The 13,984-nt window shown below is 63.6% G+C and overlaps 4 protein-coding genes across 4 annotated transcripts; 2 read left to right on the forward strand and 2 right to left on the reverse strand.

The window, feature by feature from the left end:
- Positions 1–144: 144 nt before the first annotated feature.
- VTN (vitronectin) lies at positions 145–5,562 on the forward strand. The gene is made up of 9 exons (XM_040082412.2): positions 145–399; positions 2,050–2,192; positions 2,636–2,755; positions 3,225–3,509; positions 3,618–3,757; positions 4,004–4,160; positions 4,273–4,422; positions 4,924–5,196; positions 5,378–5,562. The coding sequence occupies exons 2-9, from the start codon at positions 2,066–2,068 to the stop codon at positions 5,494–5,496; spliced, it is 1,371 nt and encodes a 456-aa protein (XP_039938346.1). The 5' UTR covers positions 145–399; positions 2,050–2,065; the 3' UTR covers positions 5,497–5,562.
- Positions 4,664–9,627, reverse strand: KIF12 (kinesin family member 12). Its single transcript, XM_058423000.1, has 16 exons — positions 9,386–9,627; positions 9,176–9,254; positions 8,972–9,093; positions 8,743–8,818; positions 8,488–8,622; positions 8,266–8,401; positions 7,972–8,063; positions 7,602–7,737; positions 7,397–7,515; positions 7,181–7,285; positions 6,834–7,093; positions 6,518–6,689; positions 6,336–6,433; positions 6,157–6,300; positions 5,916–6,052; positions 4,664–5,783 (listed from the first exon to the last, which is right to left on the reverse strand). The coding sequence occupies exons 1-16, from the start codon at positions 9,625–9,627 to the stop codon at positions 5,719–5,721; spliced, it is 2,118 nt and encodes a 705-aa protein (XP_058278983.1). The 3' UTR covers positions 4,664–5,718.
- Positions 9,628–10,349: 722 nt separating this feature from the next.
- Positions 10,350–10,998, forward strand: SEBOX (SEBOX homeobox). The gene is made up of 2 exons (XM_040082821.1): positions 10,350–10,631; positions 10,741–10,998. Exons 1-2 carry the CDS (start codon positions 10,350–10,352, stop codon positions 10,996–10,998), a joined length of 540 nt encoding a protein of 179 aa, XP_039938755.1.
- Positions 10,999–11,665: 667 nt separating this feature from the next.
- On the reverse strand, positions 11,666–13,940 carry TMEM199 (transmembrane protein 199). Its single transcript, XM_040082457.1, has 6 exons — positions 13,769–13,940; positions 13,619–13,692; positions 13,452–13,541; positions 12,571–12,607; positions 12,161–12,273; positions 11,666–12,075 (listed from the first exon to the last, which is right to left on the reverse strand). Exons 1-6 carry the CDS (start codon positions 13,938–13,940, stop codon positions 11,980–11,982), a joined length of 582 nt encoding a protein of 193 aa, XP_039938391.1. The 3' UTR covers positions 11,666–11,979.
- Positions 13,941–13,984: the final 44 nt, after the last annotated feature.

Consider the following 13,984-nt stretch of genomic DNA (forward strand, 5'->3'; position numbering starts at 1 on the left):
TAACCCCATTGCTTGGTGGAAATTCAGAGCAGCTCTTCTGGGTGGGCTCGGGATTTGCATGATAAAAGAAAGAGCAGAGGCAGCCTGGGCCTCTTTTGTTTTCGTTTTTTCCAGGCCAGACGTGCTCAGGGCAGAAATGCTTAAACGCTTTGGGCATTTCTCGGATGTGCTGGGAGGAGCAGCTTAAATCCTTGACTCCAAACCCAGGTTGTTGCCAGGTCAGCCTGAGACTTAAATTCGAGTTGATGTTTGGATGTGACAGAGTCGCTCTTAATCCTCTCTGAATCCACCACGGAGGGACAGACGGAGGAAAGGGACACAAGGAATCCCACAAGGAAGGACGGCGAACAAGGCACCCCGAGCAGCGCAAAACTGCGGGACGAGCTCGGCACAGAACCAGTAAGGATTTTCCTGATGAATTATTATTAATCAGGGTAAACATAAGGGCTGTTGCAGTGTAGAGCAGCAGAGGGTTTGCTGCCCGGGGGCAGCAGAATTCAAACCATTCCCTTAGGCTTGTCCTGACTAGCCCGGAGAGCTGAGCTTTGCTTTTAGTTTTGCTCTGCCTTTTGGGAGAGATTTCAGAGCCAGCAGCCTGAGCTCTGGAACTGCAGCGGCTCCCAGCCTTGTCCTGGGGAATCAGCCCCGTTTTTCCGAGTTCTCCTGGCTGGCTCTGCTCATCCCTCGGCTGCAGGAGCTCCCCGGGGCCCCTTTATCCACCCAGCCGCTCTCCTGGGATCTGCTCCTGGCAGGGAAGGGCTCGCTGAGCCTGCGTGGGTCTGTGGCTGGTGGCTGGGAGCCTGGAGCAGCGAGAGGGACCTTTGTCTCGGCTGATCAGCCAAAGCAGCTCAGACAATGCCCAGCCCCTTTCCACCAGAGCCTGCTGCAAGCCTGGGCCGTCCCAGGGCCGTTTTCCCCCGGGGCTGGTTCTACAGCGACGGGATGAAGCCGTAGTGCAGCGCTGGGCTGGTGCTGACACTTGGGGACAATGCCAGCCCTGCCACAGCTGAGGCCAGGGGACAAGGAGCGGGGTGAGGGCTGCAGGAGGAGCTCTGCCCCAAAAGCTCGTGTCTGGCAGCTGCCCTCAGCTCCCCAGGGCTTCCAGGTGGAAACGCCTGTCTCAAACGCGAATAAAGCTCTTTCCAGCAAGATGCCGGGAGCGGACGATGCCAGGAACTGCCTGTGTCTGAGCCGGCAGAGGAAAGACCGCTGGAGAAGTGGGCACACTGCTCGGGTTTCTCTCCTCCCGAACCTTGCATCACTTAGAGCTCAAAGCTGCACCGCTCCTGCCCAAGGGCTGGGACAGATCCCCTGGAGCTGCTGTCCCAGCAGAGGCAGAAGAGGCAGGATTGCTGCAGCCTCGTGTGCATTTGCTCCTTGCCCCTGATTAAATAAACATCCCGGAGTTATCAGGAGCTGCCAAAAGAGCTGAGTCGACATTAATTAGTAACTGAAAAGATTGGTCGGAAAGGGAATGACGGGAGCAAAATACACAGGGTTTTGTTTGCCTTCTGCAGTGAAAGTGCTGAGGGCTCCTGCCCCCGGTCACTCACCTCTGGCCTCTGGTCCCCACGCACAGAGGTGGCATCTGCCCCATCCAAAGCCACACTGCCTTGGGGCTCCCCAGGTCTGTTCCCAGCCTTGACACTGAGAAAGCTGAAATCCCAAGAATAAGCCCTCCAAAATGATGATATTCTGGGCAAACATAAGCCCGGGGCTTTCCCTTTTGTCTTCCGAACATCACTCCCCTGTCCCGTCTCATTTGGGTTTTTGTCCTTGCCAAGACCAGGCTGGGAAGCGGCTGGTTGATGGTATGTTATAAAATGAGTGTGGCACGACCTCAAAACTGATTCCTGACGCTGTCTTTCTGCTCCTCACTCTGAACAGTGCCCAAACTGTTCCAGGTCTGGGGAGGAGCTGCTCACACTCACAGCAGCCTCGTCCACCTCCAATTCAGTGTGGAGTGAGGGGGAAGCTGGGTGGGAGATCATCTCTGCCCCTTTTCCCCTGTTCTGACCTTGGGCTGTTTGCTTTCTCCCGCCGGGGCAGGCTGAGCAAACAGTGGATGCTGGGGCTCTGCCGTGCTCCAGCCCGCACAGTCGCAGGAGGGCTGCGCTCCCGGACACCCAGGATGAGGCTGCTCTTCCCGGCCCTCGTGCTGGCCCTGCTCGCCACCACCCATGCTGCAGAAGGTGAGCTTTAGCCAGCTTTGGGGATGGAGCAAGAGAAGCTCCTGGGCTGATGGAGGGGCTGGGCAGGGTGGGGAAGGAGCGGATGGTGCCCACGGCCACACTGGCTGTACCCTGCAGGACGGGGAGAAAGCAAGCGGGCAGCACATGGCTGTCAATGGTGCCTTGGCAAATCCCTGCCCATCCCACAGCTGTGCTGCCAGCACGGAGCTGGGACCATGGCACAGCCCAATCCATGGCTCCCATCCCAGCAGGACCTGAGTGGGAGCAGGGCAAGGAGCTGCTGTAGCCCCTGGTGATGGAGTTGACCGTGAAGAGGTGGGGTACCCCCAGCCAGGACATGCCCAAGTTTGTTTGCCCCGTGGGGCTAGGCTGGGGGGGGAGAGGCATGGGCCCCACTGCCCCACTCCACATTACTCCTCTGAGCTGTGGGGTGGCTTTTGCAGACTCCTGCGAGGGCCGCTGCGAAGAAGGCTTCGATGCACAGCGCAAGTGCCAGTGTGACACCCTCTGTGTGTACTACCAGAGCTGCTGCAGCGACTACTCCACCGTCTGCAAAGCCAAAGGTACCGTCCTCACGGCCACCCTCCCACCAGGGCACAGGGGGAACGGCGTGGCTCTGGGTGCTCCACACCGTGGAGTCTGTGCTGGGTCAGTTCTGCTCCCACCTGTGTCCGCAGCAGCAGGATTTGCTGCAGCACGTGGGGTTTTCGGGAGCTGGCTCGTGGCCATCTGGAGAGTGGGATCCGTGCTAATTGGATAGATCGGATAGGAGGAAAAATGTCTTCACTGAAAGGGTGTTCAGGCATTGGAATAGACTGCCCAGGTGGAATCACCATCCCTGGAAGTGTTCTAAAAAAATTATGCTTGTGGCACTTGGGGACGTGGCTGGCAGTGCTGGGTTAAATTGGACTTGATGATCTTAGAGGGCTTTTCCAACCTTAACGACTCCATGATTCTATAAATCTCTGTTTCCTGGGAGGGAGCCTCTCCTGCACCCAAACCCAGTGGGAACCAACCTGCTCCCTCCTGCAGTGACCCGGGGAGATGTCTTCGCCTTGCCTGAGGACGACTACCTGGACTACAACCTCACTGTCGACTTCGTCACGGACGAGGTGCCTGTGGCAGACCCCACAGAGCTGCCCACATCCCCAGTGCTGGTGGACACCACACCAGAGAGCAAGCCAAACCCTGAGGAGACCACGCCAGAGGTGCCCAACACCACCCCAAGTGGGCCTGAGGAGCCTGAGGAGCTGTGCAGCGGAAAACCTTTTGACGCCTTCACCGACCTGAAGAACGGTTCCCTTTACGCTTTCCGAGGTACTTTGGGGACCTTCCCCGGGAACGTGGGACACGCTGCCGTGCTGTCACCCTGTGCTGCTGTCTGCAGTCCCTCCTGCTGCCCCTACCTCTCTTCTCTCTCCCCAGGGAAGTATTTCTACGAGCTGGACAAGACCAGTGTGAGGCCTGGCTACCCCAAGCTCATCAGTGACGTCTGGGGCATCGAGGGCCCCATCGACGCAGCCTTCACACGCATCAACTGCCAGGGCAAGACTTACCTCTTCAAGGTGGGCTGCAGGGCTGGGGGTACTCCCAGGGCGGCCAGCACAGCCCCTCAACCCACCCTACATCCCCTCTTGGCACCTCCACCACACAGTGGTTGCCAGATGCCCCAAATCCCTGTGGCTGTTCTGAGACCCCGAGCAGCCGCAGCCTCATGACGGGGTGGATCCCCAGCGTCCACTGGCTCCTCCTGGCAGACCCGTGGCTGGGGGACGTTGTACCTGTAACCCCTGTCTGTCCCCATCCCCCAGGGCACCCAGTACTGGCGCTTTGATGACGGAGCCCTGGACCCTGGGTATCCCCGCGACATCTCCGAGGGCTTTGAGGGCATCCCCGACAACGTGGACGCAGCGTTCGCCCTCCCCGCCCACAGCTACCACGGCAATGAGAGAGTCTACTTCTTCAAGGGTAAGGGGGACAGCCCCTCTCTGCTCCTGGCAGAGCCTGGCACCGCTGGGCACGGGCTGGGCACCCCTCCAGTGCTTGTCCCCCCACTAACGCCCTGCTCATCCTCTCCCAGACAAGTACTACTGGTCCTACGACTTCGCCCAGCAGCCCACGCAGGCCGACTGCGAGAAGTCCTCCCCGTCCACGGTGTTCAAGCACTACGCCTTCATGAACCGGGACAGCTGGGAGGATGTTTTCCAGCTCCTCTTTGGCAGCAGGATGCGTAAGGGCTGGGCCAGCCCCGGGGGAAAGGGGGCACTGACAGGGCACAAGGAATGCAGACGTGCAGGGAGGAGGGAGCCATGCCTGGAAGCCATCACATCCCGCCCAGGCCATGCACAGGAACGCCCCAGGGCACAGCTGCACCTCCCACAGCATCTCAAATCCCACCCTCACAGCCCTTATGGCCCACATCGCCAAACCCATCAGCAGCCGCCTCACAGCACGGTGTCACTGCTGGGGACTGTTTATTATCACTGGAGCTGGAGATGCCACAGGAAAACCTCAGCCCTGGGCGGGGGGAATGAAAGATAGAGAGGAGGAAAGGGGGCTCAGCAGCACAAGGCTGATCCCAGCCTAGGGGGTGGCGGTGTCACTGTCACACATCCCATCCAGGCTGGCATCCTTTGGAGCACACCTGTGGGTCTCGGAGCAGGTGCTGGGCGCTGTCTGTGGGGTTGGGCTCAGCTCACCCCCTCTCACTCACCCTCTGCTCCCTCTGCAGCCGGGGCGAACGGCCCGTGGTACATCAGCCGGGACTGGCGGGGGGTGCCCAGCCGGCTGGACGCTGCCATGGCCGGCCGGATCTACGTGGCCTCCCAACAGCCCCGGAGGAGGAAATCTCGCCGCCAGCGCAAGAGGTACAACCACCACCGCTCCCTGAATTTGGGATTCTGGAGCTGGCTGCAAAACGACCCCGACTCAGCAGGCGTTGAAAGCGATGGGCTGTCGGGCTCCACCTGCGAGATGCTCCAGAGCGTTTACTTCTTTGTCGGAGGTGAGTCCGGCCTGGCAGGATCCGGGAACGATGTGGGATCGGGGCTGCTGGGGCACGGGGAGGGCTCCTCTCTCTCTGCAGTGTCTCAGGCTCCGGGATGCAGTGGGAAGGCGCTGGCAGTGAGGGCTGGCAGCTCCCCAGAGCTGGGGACAGCCCTGACGGCCGTGTCCCCTTCCCCCAGACAAGTACTACCGCGTCAACCTGCGCAGCAAGCGCGTGGACCTGGCGCGGCCGCGCTACCCCCGCTCCATCGCCCAGTACTGGCTGGACTGCCCCCAGCCCGCTGAGGAGAGCACCTGATGGGATCCCTGGAGCCACCAGCAGCACAGCTCCAGCTAGACGGAAATAAACCGTGAGAGCCACGCAGGCTGGAGAGCTCTGTCTGTCCATCCATCCAACCGTCTGTGCCACGCTTTGCGCAGTCCTTGCTGTCCAGGAGCCCATGTCCCCGAGGGCTGTGGTTGTCCCCTCAGTCTGTGCCGGATCCCTGGTGCTGGCTCCATCCTGTGTGCCTGTGGCAGCTCAGATCTGCTCTGCCAGCCAGTCCAGTGCCTCTTCCCACTGGAGGAGAGGGACGGTGCCAGCAGCTGCCAGGGGGGAGCAGCGGGGTCAGGTCTCCATCTCCCCCAGGATCAGCCCACAGCCCCAGTGTCAGTGGCCGTGCAGGGATGGGTGCCCGCCCAAGGCCCTGCCTGGTCTCCCAGCACTGCCCTGCTCACCTCTGGGCTCTGGCAATCCTGGCCACGGCGGTGCTGAAGGGACGACCCTTCCCTCGGGGCTGGGAACGCGCTCAGGGCCCGGCAGCTCCCGGTGCAGCAGGTGCTGCTGAGACAAGCTCCTGCTCCTGCCACGGCTCCTGCCATGAGGACACAGGAACAAACCCTCACCTACCGTCCCACTGCCCCCCGAAACTCCAGGGAATTCCTGAGCTGCAGCTGATGCCCGAGGGATGGCTCTCACCGCTTCCTCTGCTGGGGCTGGGGGTGCCCGTGCGGCTGTTGGGAGCCAGGCACAGCCGTGTCCTCCTGTCCGGGTGGCAGAAGGCCAGCGCTCCCCTCGGGGGGCACTGGCAGCACCTGGGGGTGAGCAGAGCGGTCAAGGTGGCTGTGCCACCCCTGTGCCAGCCCCTCCCAAGAGACCCCTGGGGCTGTACCTGGAAGGTGGTGGCATCAGCTGGCCCAGGGCAGCACTGCGGGCACCCTGGGCAGCTGGGGCGGCCGGAGGCGGGAGGGAGCTTCTGCAAGAGAGGACAGCAGTGGGTGAGTGGTCTGGGGTGGTCTGCTGCGGGCAGGATGACTGCAGACCCCAGCCCCTTTCTCACCGGCAGCCGGGGGACAGAGCTGGGTGTGGTGTCGGGCCGCCGGTGGCTGTGCGGGACGCGGAGGCTGCGGGCACTCCGGAGCAGGGGCTGGCTGTCACAGCAGCTGCGGGTGGCTCTGTGGGATGGGCCGGCGGCGATGTGACCACTGAGGTCTGGGGGCAGACGGCGCTGCCTGGGGAGCAGTGAGGAAGCCCGGCAGCCTCCGGAGAGCTGCGCCCAGCCCCACGGAGTCCCTGAGGGAGGCGGGTTGGTGCAGGGTGCTGCCCCGTCAGCCCCTTGATCCCCTATTCAGGGGTCCCACACAAGCCTCCTGTACCTCATCTGCTCGTTCTCCACCACGAAGTCCCGCAGGAGACCGTAGAGGCTGGGCCAGGCTGGGGTTCCCTCTGGTGGGAGCTGTCCTGCAGGGCCGTGCCCGTCTCCCGAGCCCGCCCATGCTTTTGGAGGGTTCCCTGCCACCTCCGTGCCCCTCACTGGCACTCTGGGCAAGCACAGCTGCTGGCGCAGGGAGAGGTTTTCCAGCTGCAGGGCATGGATTTCTTGCTCCAAGGTTTGCAGCAGCTTCTCCCGGGACACCTGGGAGGGGCGGTGGATAAAGGGGTGGGTCAGGGGCGTCCCAGAAGGGGAGAAGAGGGGCTCAGAGGGGTTCCCTGTCTGCGATACCCTGTTGGCCAGGGGTCTGGTGGTGACCCTCCGGGCGCGGCTGGCGTAGTGCAGCGTGCTCAGAGTCTCCGAGAGGCAGCGCGAGGACGGGGAGATGCAGGCGACCTGCCGGCGAGGGAGAGATGCAGGTGCACTGTCATGCAGAGGGTCACCATCCTTTTCCAGCCCTCCCCTCCACGGGGTGAGACCCCTGCCCAGCCTCCTGCACGGTTTTACCATCAGGGTGACGCCCGAGCCGCCCAGGGAGCGAGCCAGCAGCCGGGTGAGCTTACTGTCCCGGTAGGGGATGTGCGTTCGCCTCCCTCGGGGTTTGGCCAGCAGGGAGATGCAGTGTCCTGCCGGAGGATGAGCCACAAAGGATGTGACAGGGCTCTGGTGGGGGCCAGCAGGGCTCTCCCCGGGCGGCTCCCGCAGCTCTTACCCAGCGCCAGGAGGCTGCGGTTGATGCTGTTAGCCTCCACAGAGAGCTCCCCGCTGGAGCCGGTCTCCTTCACCCGCTCGCTGCCAGCCAGGTCCACGAAGCACAGCGTGCCCTGCTTGCCAGGGCAGGCGCCGGCCTGGAGAAGCCACGTTGCGGGGGTGATGCTTTGACCCCCATCACCCCTTCCCCATGGCCCACAGCACAGTCCCGACTCCTGCATCTTGGACAGGATTCCCGGCTGCTCACTGCAGCCCCACCCATGTATCCTTGAGGAGAGCATGACCCCTCTTCCCACCCATCGTGGGGCTGTTTGCACCCCCGCGCTGAGCCCTGAGCCCCCCAGCCCTCCCCAGGAGCGGGATGTGCTCACGGCTCGGCTGCGGACGTGGATGGTCAGAAGGGCGTGGCTGCGGCTCGAGTGCCTGTTGAGGGCATGTGCCGAGGTCCTGCGCCTCTGGGACCCTGCCAGGGGAGAAATTGATGGCATGACACTCCACATCCCTGCCCCACAGCATCCACTGCCCACCACCCCCTGCCAGAATGCCTTGGCTCTGCAGCAGAACGGGGAGCTGCAGCACCGCCAGCCCGGGGCACGGTCCGCGGGGGGCTGAATCCCCCCGTGCCGGGTCTAGCATGTCCCAGCCCTGTGCCCGTGGCTCAGCACCTTGCAGGAGCAGGCTGACGATGGCCTCCAGGCTCTCGAACTCCACACTGAGCTGGTTCTCCACGTAGAAGCCGCGGGTTTTGCTCCAGCGCAGGGGCAGGGCGCACGCTGGCCCCGGGCTCAGCAGGTCGCGGATCTGGGGATACAGCAGAGGGAAAGCACCAGGGGAGCGGGACACAGGGTGCCAGCAGGGCCAGAGTGGGCGGCCGGGCAGGCACTTACCTGTTCGTTGTAGATCTCCAGGTAGGAAGCGCTGAGAGCCAGGTCAGAGCCGCGGCTCCGGCTCTGCTCCAGGAGGCAGGTGAAGGATCTCTGCATCAGCCCCAGCAGGGCCGGGGACGCCGGGTGGGTGCTGCTCTGCAGAGATACCGGGATGGGGAGCGGTCACACCGGGCACCCACCCGCTCCCAGAGCCCGTGACCGGGTGGGAAGAGCTCATCCCACGGCCAGGATCAGGTCAGATGGTCAGCGTCGTACCTGGGCGAGGGGTCCCATCAGGGTGTAGGTCTTCCCCGAGCCGGTCTGCCCGAAGGCAAAGACGGTGCAGGAGAAGCTGTGGAAGACGCTGAGCTGTCAGGCACGGCCGCAGGCGGTGGCACAGCGATGCCACCTCCCGACACAGCCCCGGCAGTGCAAAGGCGCCGGAAAGGCCCGGCGTGGGGTTGGATGGAGGGCTGGGGTCCTCGGGGGGCTCTCCGGGACTCACCCGTCTATGGCCAGCTCCACCAGCTGCCTCATCCCGCTGCCTTCGAACACAGACTCCTGCGAGGCGCCGGCGTCGAACACGGCGCTGAAGCCAAAGGTGGCATCGTGCCTGGCAGCGCTTACCTGGCCGTGGGGACAGGGGCAGCTCAGGGGGGACCGCAGCTCCCCCCCAACCCCGACACCCCGACGGGGAGGGGGCACTTACGTGGACGGCGCCGTCACCGAGGCTGTGCACAACCTGCTGGTCACCTCGCCGCGTCTCCGTGCAGGTCAGTGGCCGGACCCTAATGGTGGGTGGGGTGTGGACGGGGACACAGAGGTGTCGCTGCATGGGGACCCTGGGGAGCCCTGCTGTGACCTCGCCGCGGGCAGGGAGGTTCCTGCCGCCTCCCGGAGCCCTTTGGTCTCCCCTTACCTTAGCACCACTCTCAGACGCGTCTCCCTGCCCTCCACGGGGCCCTCCCGCTCCTCTCCAGGACTCCTTTGGGGAACAGAGGGCAGCAGGGTGGTGGGTGCCCCCCAGCCGGGGAGGGTCTGTCTGCGAGACCTCCGGGCGCTGGGGTAGAGGGACCCCCGGTCCTGCCATGCTCGCACCGTCCTCCCACATCCACTGTGCCCTGAGGCCTGGCAGGGGGCAGAGCTCACTGTCCCCGCCATGTCGCAGCAGAAGGACGGTCCTGTCCCCCCCCCAGCCTTTTTGGGGTGCCACCCCCCGCTGCCTGTATCAGTCACCGCCCGAGTCCTGCTGCTCCAGGACGGGGTGGCCTCTGTCTCCTCCGTCTACCCCGACAACTTACGGTCTCTCCTTGCCCTGTGGGAGCGTTCTGGGCCGCGGGTACGGCTGGGGATCCCCGCCCTGCTCCCCCTCTGGTTCCATGAGCCCCCCAGCACGCGGTGCTCGGGGTGCCCGCAGCGCCCGATCGGTCCCGGCGGGAGCCACCTCCAGCCGGCCGCAGCTGCCCCGCACAACCGGTACCACCGCCCCGGTTAAACATTGACCGGCGTCTCCCTGCGGGAGAGCGGCGGTGGCACGGCGGGGGGCGAGCGGGGGAGGGCGGGGAGCCGGGGAGGGGGCACAAGGGGCGGGTGGGTCCCCAGGCCCTGGGATCCTCACGAGCCCCTCGGTGCCCCGACGGCCGAGTGGGGGAGAGCTGTACCAGCAGCTGGTGGGGGTACGGTCCCCGGGGATGTCAGGGAGTCACTCGGGGCTGTCGGGGCTCTGCCATCGGGGGCACAGAGCTGGGACCGGCCCCGGGAGCCCTTGGGAAGGGCTGGGGGAGGGAGACAGCACCGCCCGCTCGGGGCGGTCCCAGCCCGCCGGGGGGGACCTGAGGGGGATAAAAGCCGGGGCAGCGGCGGGTCCGGGGGAGCCGGGCAGGATGAGCGCGGCCCCGGGCACCTCCCGCGCTCCCCAGCCGCTGCTCCGCTTCGCCGACGGCACGGGCGGGCCGGGCGGCGGGCGGGCAGGGGGTGGCGGCGGCCCGGGGCCGTGCCCCTGTCCCTGTCCCTGCTCGGGGGGGCCGCGGAAGCGGCGGCGGACCACGTTCAGCCGGGGCCAGCTGTCGGAGCTGGAGCGGGCCTTCGCCGCCGTGCCCTACCCGGACATCGCCACCCGGGAGCGCCTGGCAGAGCTCACCCAGCTGCCCGAGGCCAAGATCCAGGTGAGAGCAGGCGGGACCCTCCCCTCCATCCCTTCCTCCTTCCCTCCCTCGGCGGGGTCAGCCTGTCGGGGCGCTGTCGGTGTCTCACGGTTCCCCTCGCCCGTCCCAGGTCTGGTTCCAGAACCGCCGCGCCCGCAGGATCCGTAGCGCCAAGCCGGAGCCGCCGCCGCTGCCGCCGCTACCGCCGATGCCGCCTCCCGGGGAGCGGGGTCCCCCCGCGGCATCTCCCGACGGCGGCATCCCGTGCCCGGCCCCCGCCCTGCCGCCGCCGGGATCCCACAGCCCCGCTCGGGGCCTCCCCACCTCGCTGGGCTCCATCTCCGACCTCATCTACAGCGCGGCCATCACCAACCTGGGCGAGCCGTAGCCGTGGCAAGGACCCCTGGCTTCAAGGGACCCTCCTGGCACCACGGCCCCCCCCGGATTAGCGCCAGGATTTCATTAGGGTGTGGAATTACTGCCGGTCCCAAAGGCTCCGAGGATGTCATCCAATATCCTGAAATGCCGGTGTGGCCGCAGCAGGGGCAGCTCCCCATCAGCCCCCTAATACCAACTAATCTTTTGGAAAAAATACCTTAATCTGAGGCCGTATCCAGGGATGATTGTGGCGCGGCCGCCCCTAATCCGCAGGCACGTTCGCAGGTGCCGGCAGAGCTCCCTGGATCGGATATTAAACCGTGTTTCCAGAGGGGCTTAGCTGCCATCAGAGCATTAATCACTGTGTCTGGCCCTGGCAGGGCGCCCACCCGGCAGGTGTCCAGGTCCCCTCCCTGCTGTGGGTGCACAGAGCTGGCTCTGCTCTCTGCCCCACGGCTCCTGAGAAAGCCCTGGGCTCAGCGTTGAGGGGTTCTCTCCCTGCCTGCAGAATGTGGGCACCCTTTGGCAGGGGTTGGGAGCACCGTGCATCCCTCACTGCAGGCAGAGGACAGGAGATGGAGCAGGATAGAGGGAGAGGGAAGATTCACATCTCTGTGCTGTCTTAGATGCCACATCAATGTTTCTCATACCAACAGACATCCCTCGACACGCAGGAAGAAGGTTATGAACACACAGTGTTATTTATTTCCATAATAAAAGAACAGGAACTTCCCAGGAGAAGAGGGATGGCAGGAGCTGATGCCCCTCTCCCTGCTGGGGTGGTGGGAGTCCACAGCCATTCCCCATCCTTTCTGCAGCTCTGGGAATTCCAACCCATGATTCATTTCAGGAGCGGGAAGCAAAGGACGAGCCTGAGGAGTGCAGCAGTCTTCCCACAGCAGGAACAGGTACAGAATGGACAAGATCTGTCCCAAAATCAGCAGCTCCTGGGGAGGACAAAAGCCTCCAGCACGAAGCCTGCAGTTCATGGTCACAGTTTCCCGAGGTCCCCTTCGAGGGTCCGCACCATCACGTACAGCTCGGCCAAGCCCACCACCGAGGCCACAATGACAGCTGACAGGACACGCTGGGGACACAAAAGAGACAGAGAGGTGACCCTGGGTGTCGGCCTGGCCAGCGCAGAGGGGCTGCCAGGGGCTGGGCTCGCTCACCGCCGCTGTCTCTGCGAACACGTACTGGCTGCCCAGGTAGGTGCAGGCAAAGGCGGCCACCACGGTGACGATGAAGTTGAAGATGGTGATGACAACGGCTTTCACGGAGCGAACTGGTGGACACGGGGGTAAAGGAGTTGATTTTAGGTTAGGCTGGGGAGGAGGGTTGGAGACAAGGTGTAATCATGCACCTGGGAGATGTAATCCCGGAGGAGTCACACTCTTTGTGTCTCCGGTAATATTGGTAATATTGGTAAGAATGATCACCAGGCTCCTTTATTCAAGGAACACTTTAGTGCGTGAAAACCTTCTGGTGAGATATTCCGAGAGGGAAGGGCTGTCACCAGCTGGAGATGGAACAGTTCCCATGCTTGACCTGCCACATGTCAACAGGACAGGGAGCCACTCACCTTGCCTCCCAAATTCAGCCAACGGCCCGTTCATCTCCTGAAAAGAAGGGATTGAAACAGCTTGTGATCACTTGTGCTTTAATGTTAATAGTAATGTTATTACTGTGTGTGCAAAATAAAAGCAATGCCAGTGTCCTGTCCTGTCCCCCGAGACTCGGAGGTTTTGGGTGGGTGGGCTCTGGGGGATCAGCAGTTTCACTGAGGTTTCTCTGAGATTTTGCACAAGCTCTGCTAAAACCACCCCGGATTATAGATCACGGTATGGTTTGGCTTGGAAGGGGACCTTAAAGACCACCTTGTTCGAGCCCCTGACATGAGCAGGAACACCTTGCACTAAACCAGGTCAAACCTGGAGTGGTGCAGCTCAGCAGAGAGCAAAGCACATCTTCCCATGGGAGTTAATGTGCACGTGGATGCCAGGTACAGTGTGGAAGGGCAGAATGGGACACTGACTTGTCTGAACCCTGCCAGAAGATCTCAGCTCTCTCAGGAAAGAATGAGAGGCCACGCATGATCTCGTATTTTCAGCTTTTACCTTGACGTGAATGAGGCAACTTTAGAACTATGACAAAAATGTAACCAGCACAGATGCTCCTAGTCGAACATTTACAGCATGTGCTCAGTCTCCCAGAACAGAACCTGAGATCTTCAGCACAGCGAGCAGTTCCCAAAAGCCAGTACGTCTATTTCACCACCCTGTTAACCCTGTCCTACCTCTGTCCTCAACACCGGATCTGTTGTTCCCGGTGTGTTTACAGTGTGCTCTCCTCCGGTGCCTGCCACATCCCTTCTGCACTGCACTCACTCTAAGGGGAAAATCTCCTCTGCTCTCAGGTGTTTGGGGGTGAATCCTCGCAGCAGGCACTGCCGCAGCCCCTCACCTGGCCGGTGATGTTGCGGGTCATTCGCTGGTACTCCTCGTGTGCCAGCTTGGCCTTGATCCGCTCCAGCCGGGCCACCAGCTCGGGGTTCTGGGGGAGGCACAGACCCACCGTGAGGGCCGGGAGCCGCCGCCTCCTCCCACGGCTCCCGGCCGGCCCTCACTTACCCGCGGCGGCACCGGCACCTCGGGCAGGTGGATCTCGCATCCTTCCAGCAGCTCGTGCAGGTGCAGCGGAGACCCTGCAGGCGGAGCACGGGGCGGTCAGGGCGCGATCGCGGCGCGGCCACCGGCGCCCCGGCGCGCAGCGCGGCCTACCTGCCTCCCGCAGCGCGGCGTGCAGCTTCCGCAGCAGGCTGAAAGGCACCAGCCCTCCTTCCGCCGCCAGCGCCGCCTGCAACTCATCCCTCATCCCCGCGGGCAGCGCTGCCAACTCGCCGGCCCGCACCGCCCGCCGCAGCCGCGGCCCGGCCCGCACGGACGACGCCATGATGGGCCCGGCCGGCGTTGCCGGGGCGACCGAGAGCGGGGCGG

The sequence above is a fragment of the Hirundo rustica genome, chromosome 19, assembly GCF_015227805.2.
Source record: "Hirundo rustica isolate bHirRus1 chromosome 19, bHirRus1.pri.v3, whole genome shotgun sequence".
NCBI lineage: Eukaryota > Metazoa > Chordata > Aves > Passeriformes > Hirundinidae > Hirundo > Hirundo rustica.